Source organism: Carcharhinus amblyrhynchos, chromosome 10 (assembly GCF_965287045.1).
Source record: "Carcharhinus amblyrhynchos chromosome 10, sCarAmb.v2.hapA, whole genome shotgun sequence".
Taxonomy (NCBI): Eukaryota; Metazoa; Chordata; class Chondrichthyes; order Carcharhiniformes; family Carcharhinidae; genus Carcharhinus; species Carcharhinus amblyrhynchos.
This window is the reverse complement of record NC_137333.1, coordinates 107,258,593-107,273,801: the sequence shown is the minus strand read 5'-3', so window position 1 is coordinate 107,273,801 and position 15,209 is coordinate 107,258,593. Positions and strand designations below refer to the sequence as shown.

General features: G+C 48.3%; 1 protein-coding gene across 5 annotated transcripts in view; it reads right to left on the bottom strand.

Moving 5' to 3' along the window:
* Positions 1-15,209, bottom strand: part of fhip1b (FHF complex subunit HOOK interacting protein 1B) — a 114,014-nt gene that overhangs the window by 65,689 nt on the left and 33,116 nt on the right. For 2 of the 5 annotated variants that reach the window (XM_080197763.1, XM_080197767.1), the window contains one exon: positions 3,012-3,443. In XM_080197763.1, the coding sequence (XP_080053889.1) occupies positions 3,012-3,149 (138 nt within the window). In that variant the 5' untranslated portion in view covers positions 3,150-3,443. Of the gene's footprint in view, positions 1-3,011; positions 3,444-3,993; positions 4,660-5,965; positions 6,054-6,078; positions 6,288-15,209 lie in introns of those variants that run through there. The other 3 variants (XM_080197765.1, XM_080197768.1, XM_080197766.1) reach the window with 3 other exon arrangements.

The following is a 15,209-nucleotide window of genomic DNA, read 5'->3' as shown; positions in this document are numbered from 1 at the left end:
AGACAGTCACATGGATACAATGGGTATAGAGGGATATGGGCCAAAAGCAGCCAATTGGGATTAGTTTAGAGGTTTTTAAAAAAAAGGGGCAGCATGGACAAGCTGGGCCGACGGGTCTGTTTCCACGCTGTAAACCTCTGACTCTATAACTCTACTACTTTCTCACATTCAGTAAATAATGTGTCCAATTCTGGGCAGATCTCAAGGGGAAAGAGATCAAGGTGCTGAATGTATTTAATAGAAAGCGAGCAATGATGAGGGACTTCTGCCAACTAGCAGAGACTTGGAGAGGCTGGGATTGTTCTCCTTGGAGCAGAGAGAGTTAAAGGAAGATTTAACAGGGATGTTAATAATTGAGGAGTAAATAAGGAGCAACCATTTTCAGTGGCAGGAGGGTGGGTAACCAGAGGGACACAGATTGAAGAGAATCAAGGAAAGAATCAGAGGGAGATGAATTTTATTTTGACTAGTGTGTAATGACCACTTGGAATGCGCTGCTTAAAAGAGAGGCACATTCAACAATAAAATTCCAAAAGGGATAGTTGAAAATGAGTAATTGACGGGGCTATGGACAGCGCACAGGGGAAGTGAGATATTTATAAGAAGCTTTCCTCAGGAAATGAGTGAGTCGATTGTAAGTGTGCATGCAGTGTAGGAGATTAAACTGGTCCATACTGTGCCTGATACCATAGAATAGGTTGGGTAGAGAGTTTCTTTCCATTCATAGGAAGTCCAGCATTTGTTGCCCATCCCTAATTGTCCTTGATGACACTTAACAGTCAACCACATTGCTGTGGAACTGCCTGGCCTGCTAGGAATGGCAGATTTCATTCCTAAAATTTCTTCCGGCAGAGGGTGGTGAATCTCTGGAATCCTCTGCTGGATCATTAGAAGTACTTAAAGTGGAGGTGGATAAATATTTGATAGATGGAGGAATGGAGGACTATGGGGAAATGACACAGAGGAGTTGAGGCCGGCATAGATCAGCCAGGATCATACTGAAGGACGGGACAGGCTGCAAGGGCTGAATGGCTCAGCCCTGCTTCTATTTCTTGTGTTCTGAAGCCCATCAGAGGAATTGTGGAGGTTAGAAATATGCAAACTCCCTACACTGCACTTTATCCTTTCATGTACACATCTATCCAGATAGTAGTCCTGCATCAGCATGCCATTCTCATTATCCAAATGAGCTGTGGCTAGGCTGTGCTCTCTGTGATTACTCAATGAGCACTGAGTCACAGCATGTCAATGGGCTGGAGAATACCATTTCACAGAGCAAACTTTGGAACACATTTCAGTTCAGAAAGATCAAGACCATTCTCTATTTTAAAAATTGGTTCAAATATAAAGTGGGTCAGTGATTCAGAAAAAAGTGAGAAGGAATAGATTTATAGCCTGGGTATCGAATGCCAAATTAAATTATTGAATGGGTGGAGCGGTGGCACAGTGGGTCAGCACTGCTGCCTCACAGCACCAGGGACCCAGGTTCAAGTCCCGGCCTCAGGTCACTGTCTGTGTGGAGTTTGCACATTCTCCCTGTGTCTGCATGGGTTTCCTCCAGGTACTCCGGTTTCCTCCCACAGTCCAAAGATGTGCAGGTTAGGTGGATTAGCCACAGTAGATGCGCGGGTTTAAGTATGGGTGGGAAGAGGGGGAGTGTGATAGGCCTGAGCTGAGTTGGTGCAGACTTGATGGGCTGAATGGCCTCTTTCTGCACTGTGCAGGTTCTATGTTACTAACATATAGACACCAAACTGTGATCTAATGCACAAAGCCAATCAAACTGCTTACTTACCACAACAACCAAATTTACCCAGGATACAAGGCACTGACCCGATCTGCACTCACCTACTGTGTGTGCAATCTATAACAGGGTTCTGAGGAAAGGTCAGCTTGACCTACACCATAAGGTATAGGAGCAGAAGTAGGCCATTCGGCCCATCGAGTCTGCTCCGCCATTCAATGAAATCATGACTGATCTGATCATCCTCAACTCCACTTTCCTGCCTTATCCCCATACCCTGAATTCCCTTCCTGATTAAAACTCTCTCTATCTCAGCCTTGAACATACTGGACAACCCAGCCTCTACAGCCCTTTGTGGTAAAGAATTCCACAGATTTATTACCCTCAGAGAAGAAATCCCTCCTCATCTCTGTCTGAAATGGGTGACCCCCCCCCCCCTTACTCTGAGATTCTGCCCTCTGACCCTAGACTCTCCCACACAGGGAAAGAGCTTCTCAGCATCTAACATAGAACATAGAACATTACAGCACAGAACAGGCCCTTCGGCCCACGATGTTGCGCCGACCAGTTACAAAACAATGACCCACTAACCTAAACCAATCCCTTTTCGTCCATAAACCTATCCACGGATCTCTTAAACACCCCCAAACTAGGCGCATTTACAACTGCAGCAGGCAGGGCATTCCAATCCCTCACCACCCTCTGGGTAAAGAACCTACCCCTGACATCTGTCCTATAACTACCCCCCCTTAATTTAAAGCCATGCCCCCTTGTGCTAGATTTCTCCATCAGAGGAAAAAGGCTATCACTATCCACCCTATCTAAACCTCTAATCATCTTATATGTTTCAATAAGATAAGATCTACCCTGTCCAACCCCCTGAGAATGTGATAAGTCTCAATGAGGTCAACTCTCATTCTTCTAAACTCCAGTGAGTACAGGCCCAGCCTACTCAATCTCTCCTCATAAGAAAATCCCCAAACCCAGGATCAAATGAGTGAGTGTGAAGCATTCACTCTGTTTCCCTCAACAGATGCTCCGTGACCTGCTGAGGATTTCCATCATAATCTGTAACTTTCCTGCCCGAGTGCTGGGAATGGTCTTGTGGTGCGCTGGGCAGGGTCCCTACCTCTGAGACACAGTGGCTCCAAATTCAAATCTCACTTCAGGACTTGGTGACTAAGCAAGCAGCATTCATAATGTGGCCACACAGGCTGAGTGGGGGTCACCTGTAACACACCTCTATTGGGCACAGAACTTTTCTTACCTGTGTCCAGTGATTTTTAAACACCATGAAGCAGGTCTCAGGGTCAGCTCTGACGGGGGACTGGGGGCTCGCAGCCCGGGTGGCCCGGCTTCCAGCTCCTCGAGGGTTCAGCTTACTCAGCCAGCTCATCCTCTCCATACACTCCGGAGTTTGGGTGCTGAGCGGGAGAGGTCGGGATGGGGGTGGGAGAGGTCAGGGTGGGGATGGGAGAGGTCAGGGTGGGTGTGGGATGGATGTGGAACGGATAGGAAAGGTGGAAGAGGTTGGCTGGGCGAGGGGGAGGGAGGATAAGGGGGTGAGGAAAAGTGATGCAAAGGGGCAATAACTCTTTCAGAGGGAAGTTTGTGTCCACACTGTCAGTTTTCTGTGTGCAGCCAGGATCATCCTGTCTGCAGGCGTTTCAGCTCCATGGCACTCAGTCAGGGAGCTTTACTGTAATAAACAGAAAGGAAACCATTAATTTACCAGCTCACAGACATTCTATGGGCAGACAAATCCCTCCGCATTCGTACAACTGCTTTACCCTGTACTCCCTCAGTGGATATATGTAAAAATCAGCTGGCATTAACTGCCTCATCCACACATCAGATGCTGATCCATGCACTGACATTCCAAATCATTCCAAACCCAGTAAATGGGAAATAAACGCTGACACACTCCCCACTGACCCCCTGTAAACGCTGACACACTCCCCGCTGACCCCCTGTAAACGCTGACCCCCTCCCCACTGACCCCCTGTAAACGCTGACACACTCCCCGCTGAACCCTTGTAAATAGTGACACACTCCCCAGGAACCCCCTCTAAATACTGACACTGTCCCTGGGGATCTTTTACAGATGCACCACTGAAAGAATTCTTTCTGGTTGTCTCACAGCTGCCTTATCAAAGCAGCCAGCATAATCAAGGACCTCATGCACTCCGACATTCTCTCTTGCACCTTCTTCCATCGGGAAAAAGATACAAAAGTCTGAGGTCACGTACCGATCGACTCAAGAACAGCTTCCTCCCAGCTGCTGTCACAGCCCTGCCTTAGCCCTGAATGTTATGATGTGGCAAGTGCTCATCCAGGTACTTTTTAAAGGATATGAGGCATCCCGCCTCCACCACCCTCCCAGGCAGCGCATTCCAGACCGTCACCACCCTCTGGGTAAAAAATTTTTTCCTCACAGCACCCCCCTAAACCTCTTGCCCTTCACCTTGAATCTGTGCCCCCTCATGACTGACCCTTCAACTAATGGGAACAGCTGCTCCTTATCCACACTGTCCACATCCCTCATAATTTTGTATATCTCGATCAAGTCACCCCTCAGTCTCCTCAGCTCCAACAAAAGCAACCCAAGCTTACCCAACCTCTCTTCATAACTTCTCACCAACTTTTAAAGATACACCATAGAAAGCATTCTTTCTGGTTGTATCACAGCTTGGTATAGGCTCCTGCTCTGCCCTAGACCGCAAGGAACTAAGAAGATCATAAATGTAGTCCAATCCATCACACAAACCAGCCTCCCATCCATTGACTCTGTGTACACTTCCTGCTGCCTCAGCAAAGCAGACAGCATAATTAAGGACCCCACGCACCCCGGACATTCTCGCTTCCATCTTCTTACTTCAGGAAGAAGATACAAAAGTCTGAGGTCACGTACCAACTGACTCCAGAACAGCTTCTTCCCTGCTGCTGTCAGACTTTTGAATGGATCTACCTCGCATTAAGTTGTTCTCTACACCCAAGCTATGACTGTAACACTACATTCTGCACTCCCTCCTTTTCTTCTCTATGAACGGTATGCTTTATTTGTATAGCACACAAGAAACAATGCTTTTCACTGTATGTTAATACGTGACAATAATAAAACAAAATGTTCCACCCCAGACAGCATCCTGGTGAATCTCTTCTGCTCCCCCTCCAGTATAATCACATTCTTCCTATAATGTGGCGACCAGAACAGTACTCCAGCTGTGGCCTCACCAAAATTGAATACAACTGCAGTATGATTTCCCTGCTTTACAGGGGGTCCTGGGAAGTGACACACACACACTGAGACTCCCTGTAAATATTCACTGTATATACCGTAAAGGTACATACACTCACACAAATGGACATATACATAGGCACACACATACTGACACACACGTCCACACAGACAGACACACACAAACAGACACGCATCCATACAGACAGACAAATTGACACACTCTCTCACAATCTGGGTGAGCTAGGCCCCAGGCAGTGCTGAGGTGTTGTTTCACTGAAGCAGTCTAATGTCACCCTGACAGGAAGCAGTGAGCTGCGGGCCCACCGCACACAATGCACCCTCTGCTGCTGTGAACCAATAGAGAGAACCGGCTGCAGCTGCTGGAGGGTTCAGCTGCCCGGGACAGGGAGATCCCGGGACAGGGTGCAGGGAGAGCCCGGGACAGGGTGCAGGGAGAGCCCGGGACAGGGTGCAGGGAGAGCCCGGGACAGGGTGCAGGGAGAGCCCGGGACAGGGTGCAGGGAGAGCCCGGGACAGGGTGCAGGGAGAGCCCGGGACAGGGTGCAGGGAGAGCCCGGGACAGGGTGCAGGGAGAGCCCGGGACAGGGTGCAGGGAGAGCCCGGGACAGGGTGCAGGGAGAGCCCGGGACAGGGTGCAGGGAGAGCCCGGGACAGGGTGCAGGGAGAGCCCGGGACAGGGAGCAGGGAGAGCCGGGGACAGGGTGCAGGGAGAGCCCGGGACAGGGAGCAGGGAGAGCCCGGGACAGGGTGCAGGGAGAGCCCGGGACAGGGTGCAGGGAGAGCCCGGGACAGGGTGCAGGGAGAGCCCGGGACAGGGTGCAGGGACGGGCCGGGGACAGGGAGCAGGGACGGGCCGGGGACAGGGAGCAGGGACGGGCCGAGCAGGCGCTGCGTTTCCCCGCACACCGCATTGCTGAGCCCGAGCTGCAGTCACACACACTCCCCCGCGGTTCTCTCACCTTCTCCGGCACTCCGCACTCACTCACTCCGCACAGCCTGAATAATCCCCCATTGTGCCAGCACAGCCCCTTCACTGGGGAACAGCTCTGTCAAAGCCCTTGGCGGCTCCTACCTGAGAAGGTGGTTGAATTTCCTGCCATTCAGGGTGTGTCTCAATGTCTTAGACTGGGTAATTTCTCACTCAGATTCTTCCAAATCACACACTCTCCTACGGTGAAGGGCAGGCAGGATAAATCATACGTTTCTTGTCAGGAATTCCTGAAAAGAGTCAATCGGGGGGGCAGATCTTTGAATGCCATTTTGCATGATGACAGTTCTTTCTACATCACAGGAACAGCCCGTTCAGTTCAAATCAATGCAGCGCACTGTACACACTCCCTTAGCCTATCCACAAATCCATCTGCTTTCCAATCTCAAAATGTTTATCCTGCATCCCCTGAAATTCACCGAAACAGCTCCAACAACAAGTTCCACAGTTTCACCACTCTCCAGGCAAAGAATATTCCTCCTCAATTTTTCATTAGGTTTATGACTGGCTGTCCTATATTGGCTTTGGACTCCACATAACACACTGACTCTCACTGGGGTACGGTTCCCAAACACACTGACTCTCACTGGGGTACGGGTCCCACACACACTGACTCTCACTGGGGTACGGTTCCCAAACACACTGACTCTCACTGGGGTACGGGTCCCACACACACTGACTCTCACTGGGGTACGGCTCCCACACACACTGACTCTCACTGGGGTACGGCTCCCACACACACTGACTCTCACTGGGGTACGGGTCCCACACACACTGACTCTCACTGGGGTACGGTTCCCAAACACACTGACTCTCACTGGGGTACGGGTCCCACACACACTGACTCTCACTGGGGTACGGGTCCCACACACACTGACTCTCACTGGGGTACGGTTCCCACACACACTGACTCTCACTGGGGTACGGGTCCCACACACACTGACTCTCACTGGGGTACGGGTCCCACACACACTGACTCTCACTGGGGTACGGGTCCCACACACACACTGACTCTCACTGGTGTTCCACGGATCATGCCTTGGCAGAGTTACAGTTTATTTTGAGTAAGGATCACTCACTGTGTTAGCGTTACTGTTTAATGCATAGATGAAAGGTTGCTGAGTGAGGATCAGAACAGTCTAATTGGCGTGATGAGGCCAGGCTGCGCTGGGGCGTTCAGCACCAGTTACTTCTCCAGACTGAAAGGAAGGGACATGGAATGCCAGTATTCCTTGCAGTCCGGTCTGGGAACCTCTGAGGGAAACAGCAGGAAAACTCGGCTGGAAGATAGGGCACAGCATTTTGGAATTCCAGCAATGACACAACACAAACTTCATATATAGGCTTTGGAGGGAGTGCAGAAAAGGTTTACCAGGATGTTGCTCCGTATGGAGGGTATTCACTATGAGGAAAGATTGAATAGACTGAGATTGTTCTCCCTGGAAAGACGGAGGCTGAGGGGCAACCTGATAGAAGTTTATAAAATTATGAGGGGTGTATATAGGGTGAACAGTTGGAAGCTTTTTTCCCAGGGCAGAAATGACAATTACAATGGGGCGCACTGGCTCAAGATAAGGGGAACGGTTCAGTGGAGATCTGAAGGGGAAGTTTTTTACACAGAGGGTGGTGGGGGCCTGGAATGCACTGCCAAGTGAGGTGGTTGAGGCAGTTACATTAGTCACATTTAAGACTTATGTAGGTAGTAGACACATGAACAGACAGTGATTAGTCTAGATAGGGCAACGTTATCAATGCAGGCTTAGAGGGCTTAGGGGCCTGTTCCTGTGCTGTGCTGTTCTTTGTTCATGTGACTCCATTGGTGCTTTGTATTTGTAGGTCCGAGCAGGGGCTCTGAGGCAGGGTAAGGGATGGGGTATAATGATGAGGGTTAGTGGGGTCATAGTGGGAAGATCCTGGTGGTAACAGGGTGACAATTGGACACATCAGCAGATGAACACTGGACGAGTCCGTGTGAAGGAAATGCCACGGTTTCGAGCAGAGTTTTGATTTCAGATATAAAATGGGATCCATTCCACCCTGCACTCCAGCCTTTCCCACACTTTGCACTGCTGAACCTGTGCAGGTTCTCAGGATCATTCAGATTTCCATTCAATCGATAGCACACAAACAGGCTATTTGGCCCATCTGGTCCCTGCCTGTACTTCTGCTGCCTACAGCTGAAGCTGGCCATGTTACTGTACACAATCTGCTGTGGTAGGATTTGAACTTGGGTCCCCAGTGTATTATCCATGAGATTGGGATTACTAGCCCAAATGACAGTACTTCTGTACCACTGCCTCCTGTCACCATACATGTTGTAGTTTGGTTAGAACAATAAAGAGGTGTCATCTGGAAAGGGCACAAAATAGATTGACAAAGATAATAACAGGAGCGAGGATTCACACCTTTCAGGACAGACTGATCAGGCTGAGAGACTGCTTAGGAGAGACTGATCAGGCTGACTCACTTTTTCCTCAAAAGAGGAGGTTGAGGTTTGGTCCTGATGGAGGGCTTCAAAACTATGAGAAGTCTTGACAGACACACAGAAATTGTTTCAGAGTGTTCCACTGGAGACATTACACAGATAGATAGGAGCATGCTCCTGGAAACATCTGTACAGATGAAAATTTTAAATTGGAATCATTAGCAAAGAGATGGGTGACACGGTGGCACAGTGATTAGCACTGCTGCCTTACGGCACCAGAGACCTGAGTTTGACTCCCGGCTTGGGTCACTGTCTGTGTGAAGTTTGCATGTTCTCCCCATCTCTGCTTGGGTTTCCTCCAGGTGCTCCAGCTTCCTCCCACAGTCCAAAGATGTGTGGCTTAGGTTGATTGGCCATGCTAAATTGCCCCTCAATATCAGGGGGATTAGCAAGGTAAATATATAGGATTACAGGGATGGAGGGGAGAGAGAGGTGTTGGGATTGTAGTCAGTACAGACTCAATGGGCCAAATGGCCTCCTTCTGTACTGTGGGATTCTATGATCTATGATTCAGACGGAAAGATGCAGAAAGATAAAGTAGACTTGATTCCAAGTAGAAGAGTAGAAGAGGGAGGGTGAGAGGGAGAAAAAGAGAGTGAGAGAGAGAAGGATAGAGGGTGAGGTGAGAGGATGAAGAGAAAGAGACAGAAGGAGAGAGGGAGAAAGACAGAGGGTGAAGAGAGTGTGGGCAAGGAGAAAGACAGAGTAAGAGGGAAAGAGAGAGGGGTAGAGGATGAGGCAAAAGAGAGTGAGGAGAAAGAGGGAGAGAGAGAGGGTGAGGAGCGAGAGAGGGAGAGAGAGCAGGACCAGAATGGGTTTATTATAGGAGCTCTGAGATTGCGAGCGAGTTAAGGATATTGTCAGTGCTAACAAGTGGAATACCGTATGGAATCGCAGCTCTTGGTGGGGTTGGCAGCAAAGTCACCCCAGCCCTCGATCAGGCAGAGATCTGTGCAAATTGAGGGACCCCATCCTCTAGATGTGCAGCTGCACGGTTTTACCAGGCTGCACGTTCACTTGCAGCTGAGAAGCTGGAGGTGAGAAGAGATGGTTAATTGGCCATTTAAGAGGCTGAGGCAGGGTCGGGCTGAGAGGGAGCAGCCCTCGCTGGCTCCGAGGGAATTGGGAAGGTGCCACATTTTGGTCCTGATATAACCCACAAATTCTCAGTAAAAGACTGTGGCAAGGGTCAGAGGAAATGAGCCCGTGCCTCGAAGGGCTTCATTCCAAATGTTACACAGATTTTGTTACAGATTAAACAAGGAGGGAGCTGGAAGAGTCTGTGAAAGTGACTGTGAGAACTGAGATCTGACAGTAAATCGCCAGAAAATAGAGCTGGAGAAAGACAAGCTAACGCTGGGAATACATAGTCACTCAGTGAGCCAGATTCCTGACTCCACCTGAACCAACAATCCAGCCCTGTTGATTCAGATATTTTCAGCCCTGCTGAGTATTACACTGAATTCTGTGTGGACATTGTTTCTCGTGACACAGCTCAGCCTCTGTGCGGAACAGAGACGCACTGACCTTCAAAACAGGACCAGTCGCAGGTAACATAGTTCCTCAGCAAATTCTTTACGGATTGCAGTAATTAATCAGGAAGCTCCATATGTGCCTCAGCACTGCAATTACCCAACAAAAAGTCACCCATTTACAGCACTTCCTTTATCAGATGACACACAGATCCGTGGCAACGTTCACTCCCTCTGATCACAAGACTTTGTTCACTGAGGTAAGGGACGGACACTATCTACTTAAAGGCTCAACTGCCCCCATCAAACACTCCCAGGACAGGTACAGCACAGGGTTAGATACAGAGTAAAGCTCCCTCTACACTGTCCCCCCATCAAACACTCCCAGGACAGGTACAGCACGGGGTTAGATACAGAGTAAAGCTCCCTCTACACTGTCCCCCCATCAAACACTCCCAGGACAGGTACAGCACGGGGTTAGATACAGAGTAAAGCTCCCTCTACACTGTCCCCATCAAACACTCCCAGGACAGGTACAGCACGGGGTTAGATACAGAGTAAAGCTCCCTCTACACTGTCCCCCCATCAAACACTCCCAGGACAGGGACAGCACGGGGTTAGACACAGAGTAAAGCTCCCTCTACACTGTCCCCATCAAACACTCCCAGGACAGGTACAGCACGGGGTTAGACACAGAGTAAAGCTCCCTCTACACTGTCCCCATCAAACACTCCCAGGACAGGTACAGCACGGGGGTTAGATACAGAGTAAAGCTCCCTCTATACTGTCCCCCATCAAACACTCCCAGGACAGGTACAGCACGGGGTTAGATACAGAGTAAAGCTCCCTCTACACTGTCCCCATCAAACACTCCCAGGACAGGGACAGCACGGGGTTAGACACAGAGTAAAGCTCCCTCTACACTGTCCCCATCAAACACTCCCAGGACAGGTACAGCACGGGGGTTAGATACAGAGTAAAGCTCCCTCTACACTGTCCCCCATCAAACTCGCCCACTGTGAAGCTGGAGGTGAGACGAGATGGTTAATTGGCCATTTAAGAGGCTAAGGCAGGGTCGGGCTGAGAGGGAGCAGTGCTCACTGGCTCCCAGGGAATGCCTACCATGGATGGATGGGCGAGTGGGCAAGGACCTGACAGATGGAGTATAATGTTAGCAAGTGTGAGGTTATCCACTTTGGCAGAAATAATAGTAGGAGGGATTATTATTTAAAGGGCGAAAAGCTGCAGCATGCTACAGTGCAGAGGGACCTGGGGGTCCTTGTGCATGAGTCACAAAAACCCAGTCTGCAGGTGATCAAGAAGGCGAATGGAATGTTGGCCTTTATTGCGAGGGGGACAGAATATAAAAGCAGGGAGGTCTTGCTGCAACTGTACAGGGTACTGGTGAGGCCGCAGCTGGAGTACTGTGTGCAGTTTTGGTCGCCGCACTTGCGCAAGGATATATTGGCCTTGGAGGGAGTGCAGAGGAGGTTTACTAGGCTGATAACGGAGATGAGGGGGTTGGACTATGAAGAGAAACTAAATAGACTGGGTCTGTACTTGTTGGAGTTTAGAAGGATGAGGGGCGATCTTATAGAGACATATAAGATAATGAAAGGGATGGATAGGGTAGAGGTAGAGAGATTCTTCCTGTTTAGAAAGGACAGCAGGACTCAAGGGCACAGCCTCAAGATAAGGGGGGGGCAGTTTAGAACAGAGTTGAGGGGGATCTTCTTCACTCAAAGGGTGGTGAATCTCTGGAATTCTCTGCCCGTTGAAGTGGTGGAGGCTACCTCGCTAAATATATTTAAGTCACGGGTAGATAGGTTTTTGTTAGACAAGGAAATTAAGGGTTATGGGGAGAAAGTGGGAAAGTGGAACTGATCCACTTCAGATCAGCCATGATCTTATTGAATGGCGGGGCAGGCTCGAAGGGCTAGATGCCTACTCCTGCTCCTATTTCTTATGTTCTTAAATACTCCCAGGACAGGTACAGCACGGGGTTAGATACAGAGTAAAGCTCCCTCTACACTGTCCCCCATCAAACACTCCCAGGACAGGTACAGCACGGGGTTAGATACAGAGTAAAGCTCCCTCTACACTGTCCCCCATCAAACACTCCCAGGACAGGTACAGCGTGGGGTTAGATACAGAGTAAAGCTCCCTCTACACTGTCCCCATCAAACACTCCAGGAAAGGTTCAGCACGGGATTAGATACAGAGTAAAGCTCCCTCTACACTGTCCCCATCAAACACTCCCAGGACAGGTACAGCACGGGGTTAGATACAGAGTAAAGCTCCCTCTACACTGTCCCTCATCAAACATTCCCAGGACAGGTACAGCACAGGGTTAGATACAGAGTAAAGCTCCCTCTACACTGTCCCTCATCAAACATTCCCAGGACAGGTACAGTACGGGGTTCAATATAGGATAAAGTTCTCTCTACACTGTCCCCATCAAACACATGATCACTGCCCTGCACAGTTCACTTGATGTATACAAATGCAGTGTCACAGCATCTCTTGAGAATCCACCTGCAGTGAGTAAATGAATGCATATTAAGAGGATGTGACTAACACTTTGGGATATCCTGAGGCCATGAAAGGCACTATAGAAATGCAATCCTTAACGTCATTTTGTTATGGAAAATTTTACAATTCTTTAATCTGAATGTGTTGCCAACTACCATATCTCTGCAAAATTTTCTCACAAATCAGCCACAGAACAGAAACACTCCTTATCAAAGTCACAGCTCGCATCCGATGTGAAATTCCTTATCATCCTCTCTGCAGCTGTTGAGCAGCCTTCCTTTAACACCTCGTCACTCTTCTCTTGTCCAATGGGATTCCGTCATCTGGTCCAATACCTCTTGAGACAATCATAGCCAGGGAATGGCCCCTCTTCCCATTCCCTCACTGTTTGCTCTCTGGTTCTTGAACGATAGATTTCTAGAGCCATACAGGGTTACAGCATGGAAACAGGCCCTTTGGCGAACTTGTCCATGCCGCCCTTTGTTTTAAACCCCTAAGCTAATCCCAATTACTCACATTTGATCTATATCCCTCCATACCCATTGTACCCATATAACTATCTAAATGCTTTTTAAAATCAAAATTGTACCCATTTCTACTACCTCCTCTGACAGCTTGTTCCAGACACTCACCACCCCCTGCACAAAAGAATTGGTCCTCTGAAACCTTTTGTATCTCTTCCCCTCGCCTTAAACCTCTAGTTTTAGACTCCCCTACCTTTGGGAAAAGATATTGACTATCTAGTTGATCTATGTCCCTCATTATTTTGTAGACCTCTATAAGATCATCCCTCAGCCTCTTATGCTCCAGAGAAAAAAGTCCCGGTCTATCCAGCCTCTCCTTATAACTCAAACTCAAATCGAGCCCCGGTACCATCCTAGTAAATCTTTTCTGCACTCTTTCCAGCTTAATAAGATCCTTTCTATAATAGGGTGACCAGACCTGTACACAATATTCAAAGTGTGGCCTTACCGATGTCTTGTACAATTTCAACAAGATGTCCCAACTCCTGTATTCAATATTCTGACCAATGAAACCAAGCATGCTGAATGCCTTCTTCACCACCCTGTCCACCTGTAACTGCACTTTCAAGGAGCTATGAACATGTACCCCAAGATCTCTTTGTTCTGTAACTCTCCCCAACGCCCTTCCATCATCTGACTAAGTTCTACCCTTGGTTCAATCCATCAAAATGCATCACCTCGCATTTATCTAAATTAAACTCCATCTGCCATTCATCAGCCCATTGGCCCAATTGATCAAGATCCCATTGCAATCCGAGATACCTTCTTCGCTGTCCACTATGCCACCAATCTTGGTGTCATCTGCAAACTTACTAACCATGCCTTTTACATTCTCATCCAAATCACTAATATAAATGACAAAAACAGTGGACTCAGCACTGATCCCTGAGGCACACCGCTGGTTAATGCGCTTTAAGACTTCCAGCACCCCCTTCTCTCTTATATGTACACCCCTCAAGACATCACTATTTATTTCCCCAAGCTCCCTAACATCCATGCTTTTCTTACAGTGAATATTAATGAGAAATTTTCATTTAGGATTTTATCCATCTCTTTTGGATCTGCACATAGATGACCTTGTTGATCCTTAAGAGGTCCTGCTCTCTCCTTAGTTACTCTTTTGCCCTTTATGTATTTGTAGAACCTCTTTGGATTGTCCTTTGCCTTATCTGCCAAAACAATCTCATATCCCCTTTTGCCCTCCTGATTTCTCTCTTAACTCCACTCCTACACCCCCTATACTTTTCAAGGGATCTACTTGATCCCAGCTGCTTATGCATGTCATGTGTCTCCTTCTTCTTCTTGACGGCGGCCTCAATACCCCAAGTTATCCAGGGTTCCCTACTTCTGCCAGCCTTGCCCTTCATTCTAAGAGGAATGTGCTTACCCTGTACCCTGGTTAACACACATTTGAAAGGAGGTCACTTACCAGATGTCCCTTTGCCTTCCTACTGATTCCTCCAATTAACTTTTGAAAGTTCCTGCCTGATACCATCAAAATTGGCCTTGCCCCAATTTAGAATTTTAACTTTTGGGCCAGACCTATCATTCTCCATAGCTATCTTAAAATGAATAGAATTATTCTATTCTATTCAAGGATCTATCCTTGCTCTTTCCTATTTCTCAATACATGCAGCCTCTCTATCACAGCATCCAACAGTATGCAAGGTCTGACGTATTCACCGACGGTAGTCATGATGTGGGTATGCCGGCGTTGGACTGGCGTAAACACAGTAAAAAGTTTTTAGGATTCGCATTTTAATCAGTAATCTCTAAACTGTCTGTGCTTTATATGCTCTGTCTGAGGCCAGAACTCTCCATTCACCTGACGAAGAGGCAGTCCCCTCGAAAGCTTGTGAGTATATTATCAAATAAATAGGTTGGACTAAAACCTGGTGTTGTCAGACTTTTTACTGTGTTTACGCCAGTCCAATGCCGGCATACCCACATCATGACTACTATCGACACCACAAACTGCCAGATCCAAGTGGAGAGGATCTCCAACAAGATTGCGCATATCGACACAGACATCAAGTTTTTAGGATTCGCATTTTAATCAGTAATCTCTAAACTGTCTGTGCTTTATATGCTCTGTCTGAGGCCTGAACTCTCCATTCACCTGACGAAGAGGCAGTCCCCTCAAAAGCTTGTGAGTATATTATCAAATAAATAGGTTGGACTAAAACCTGGTGTTGTCAGACT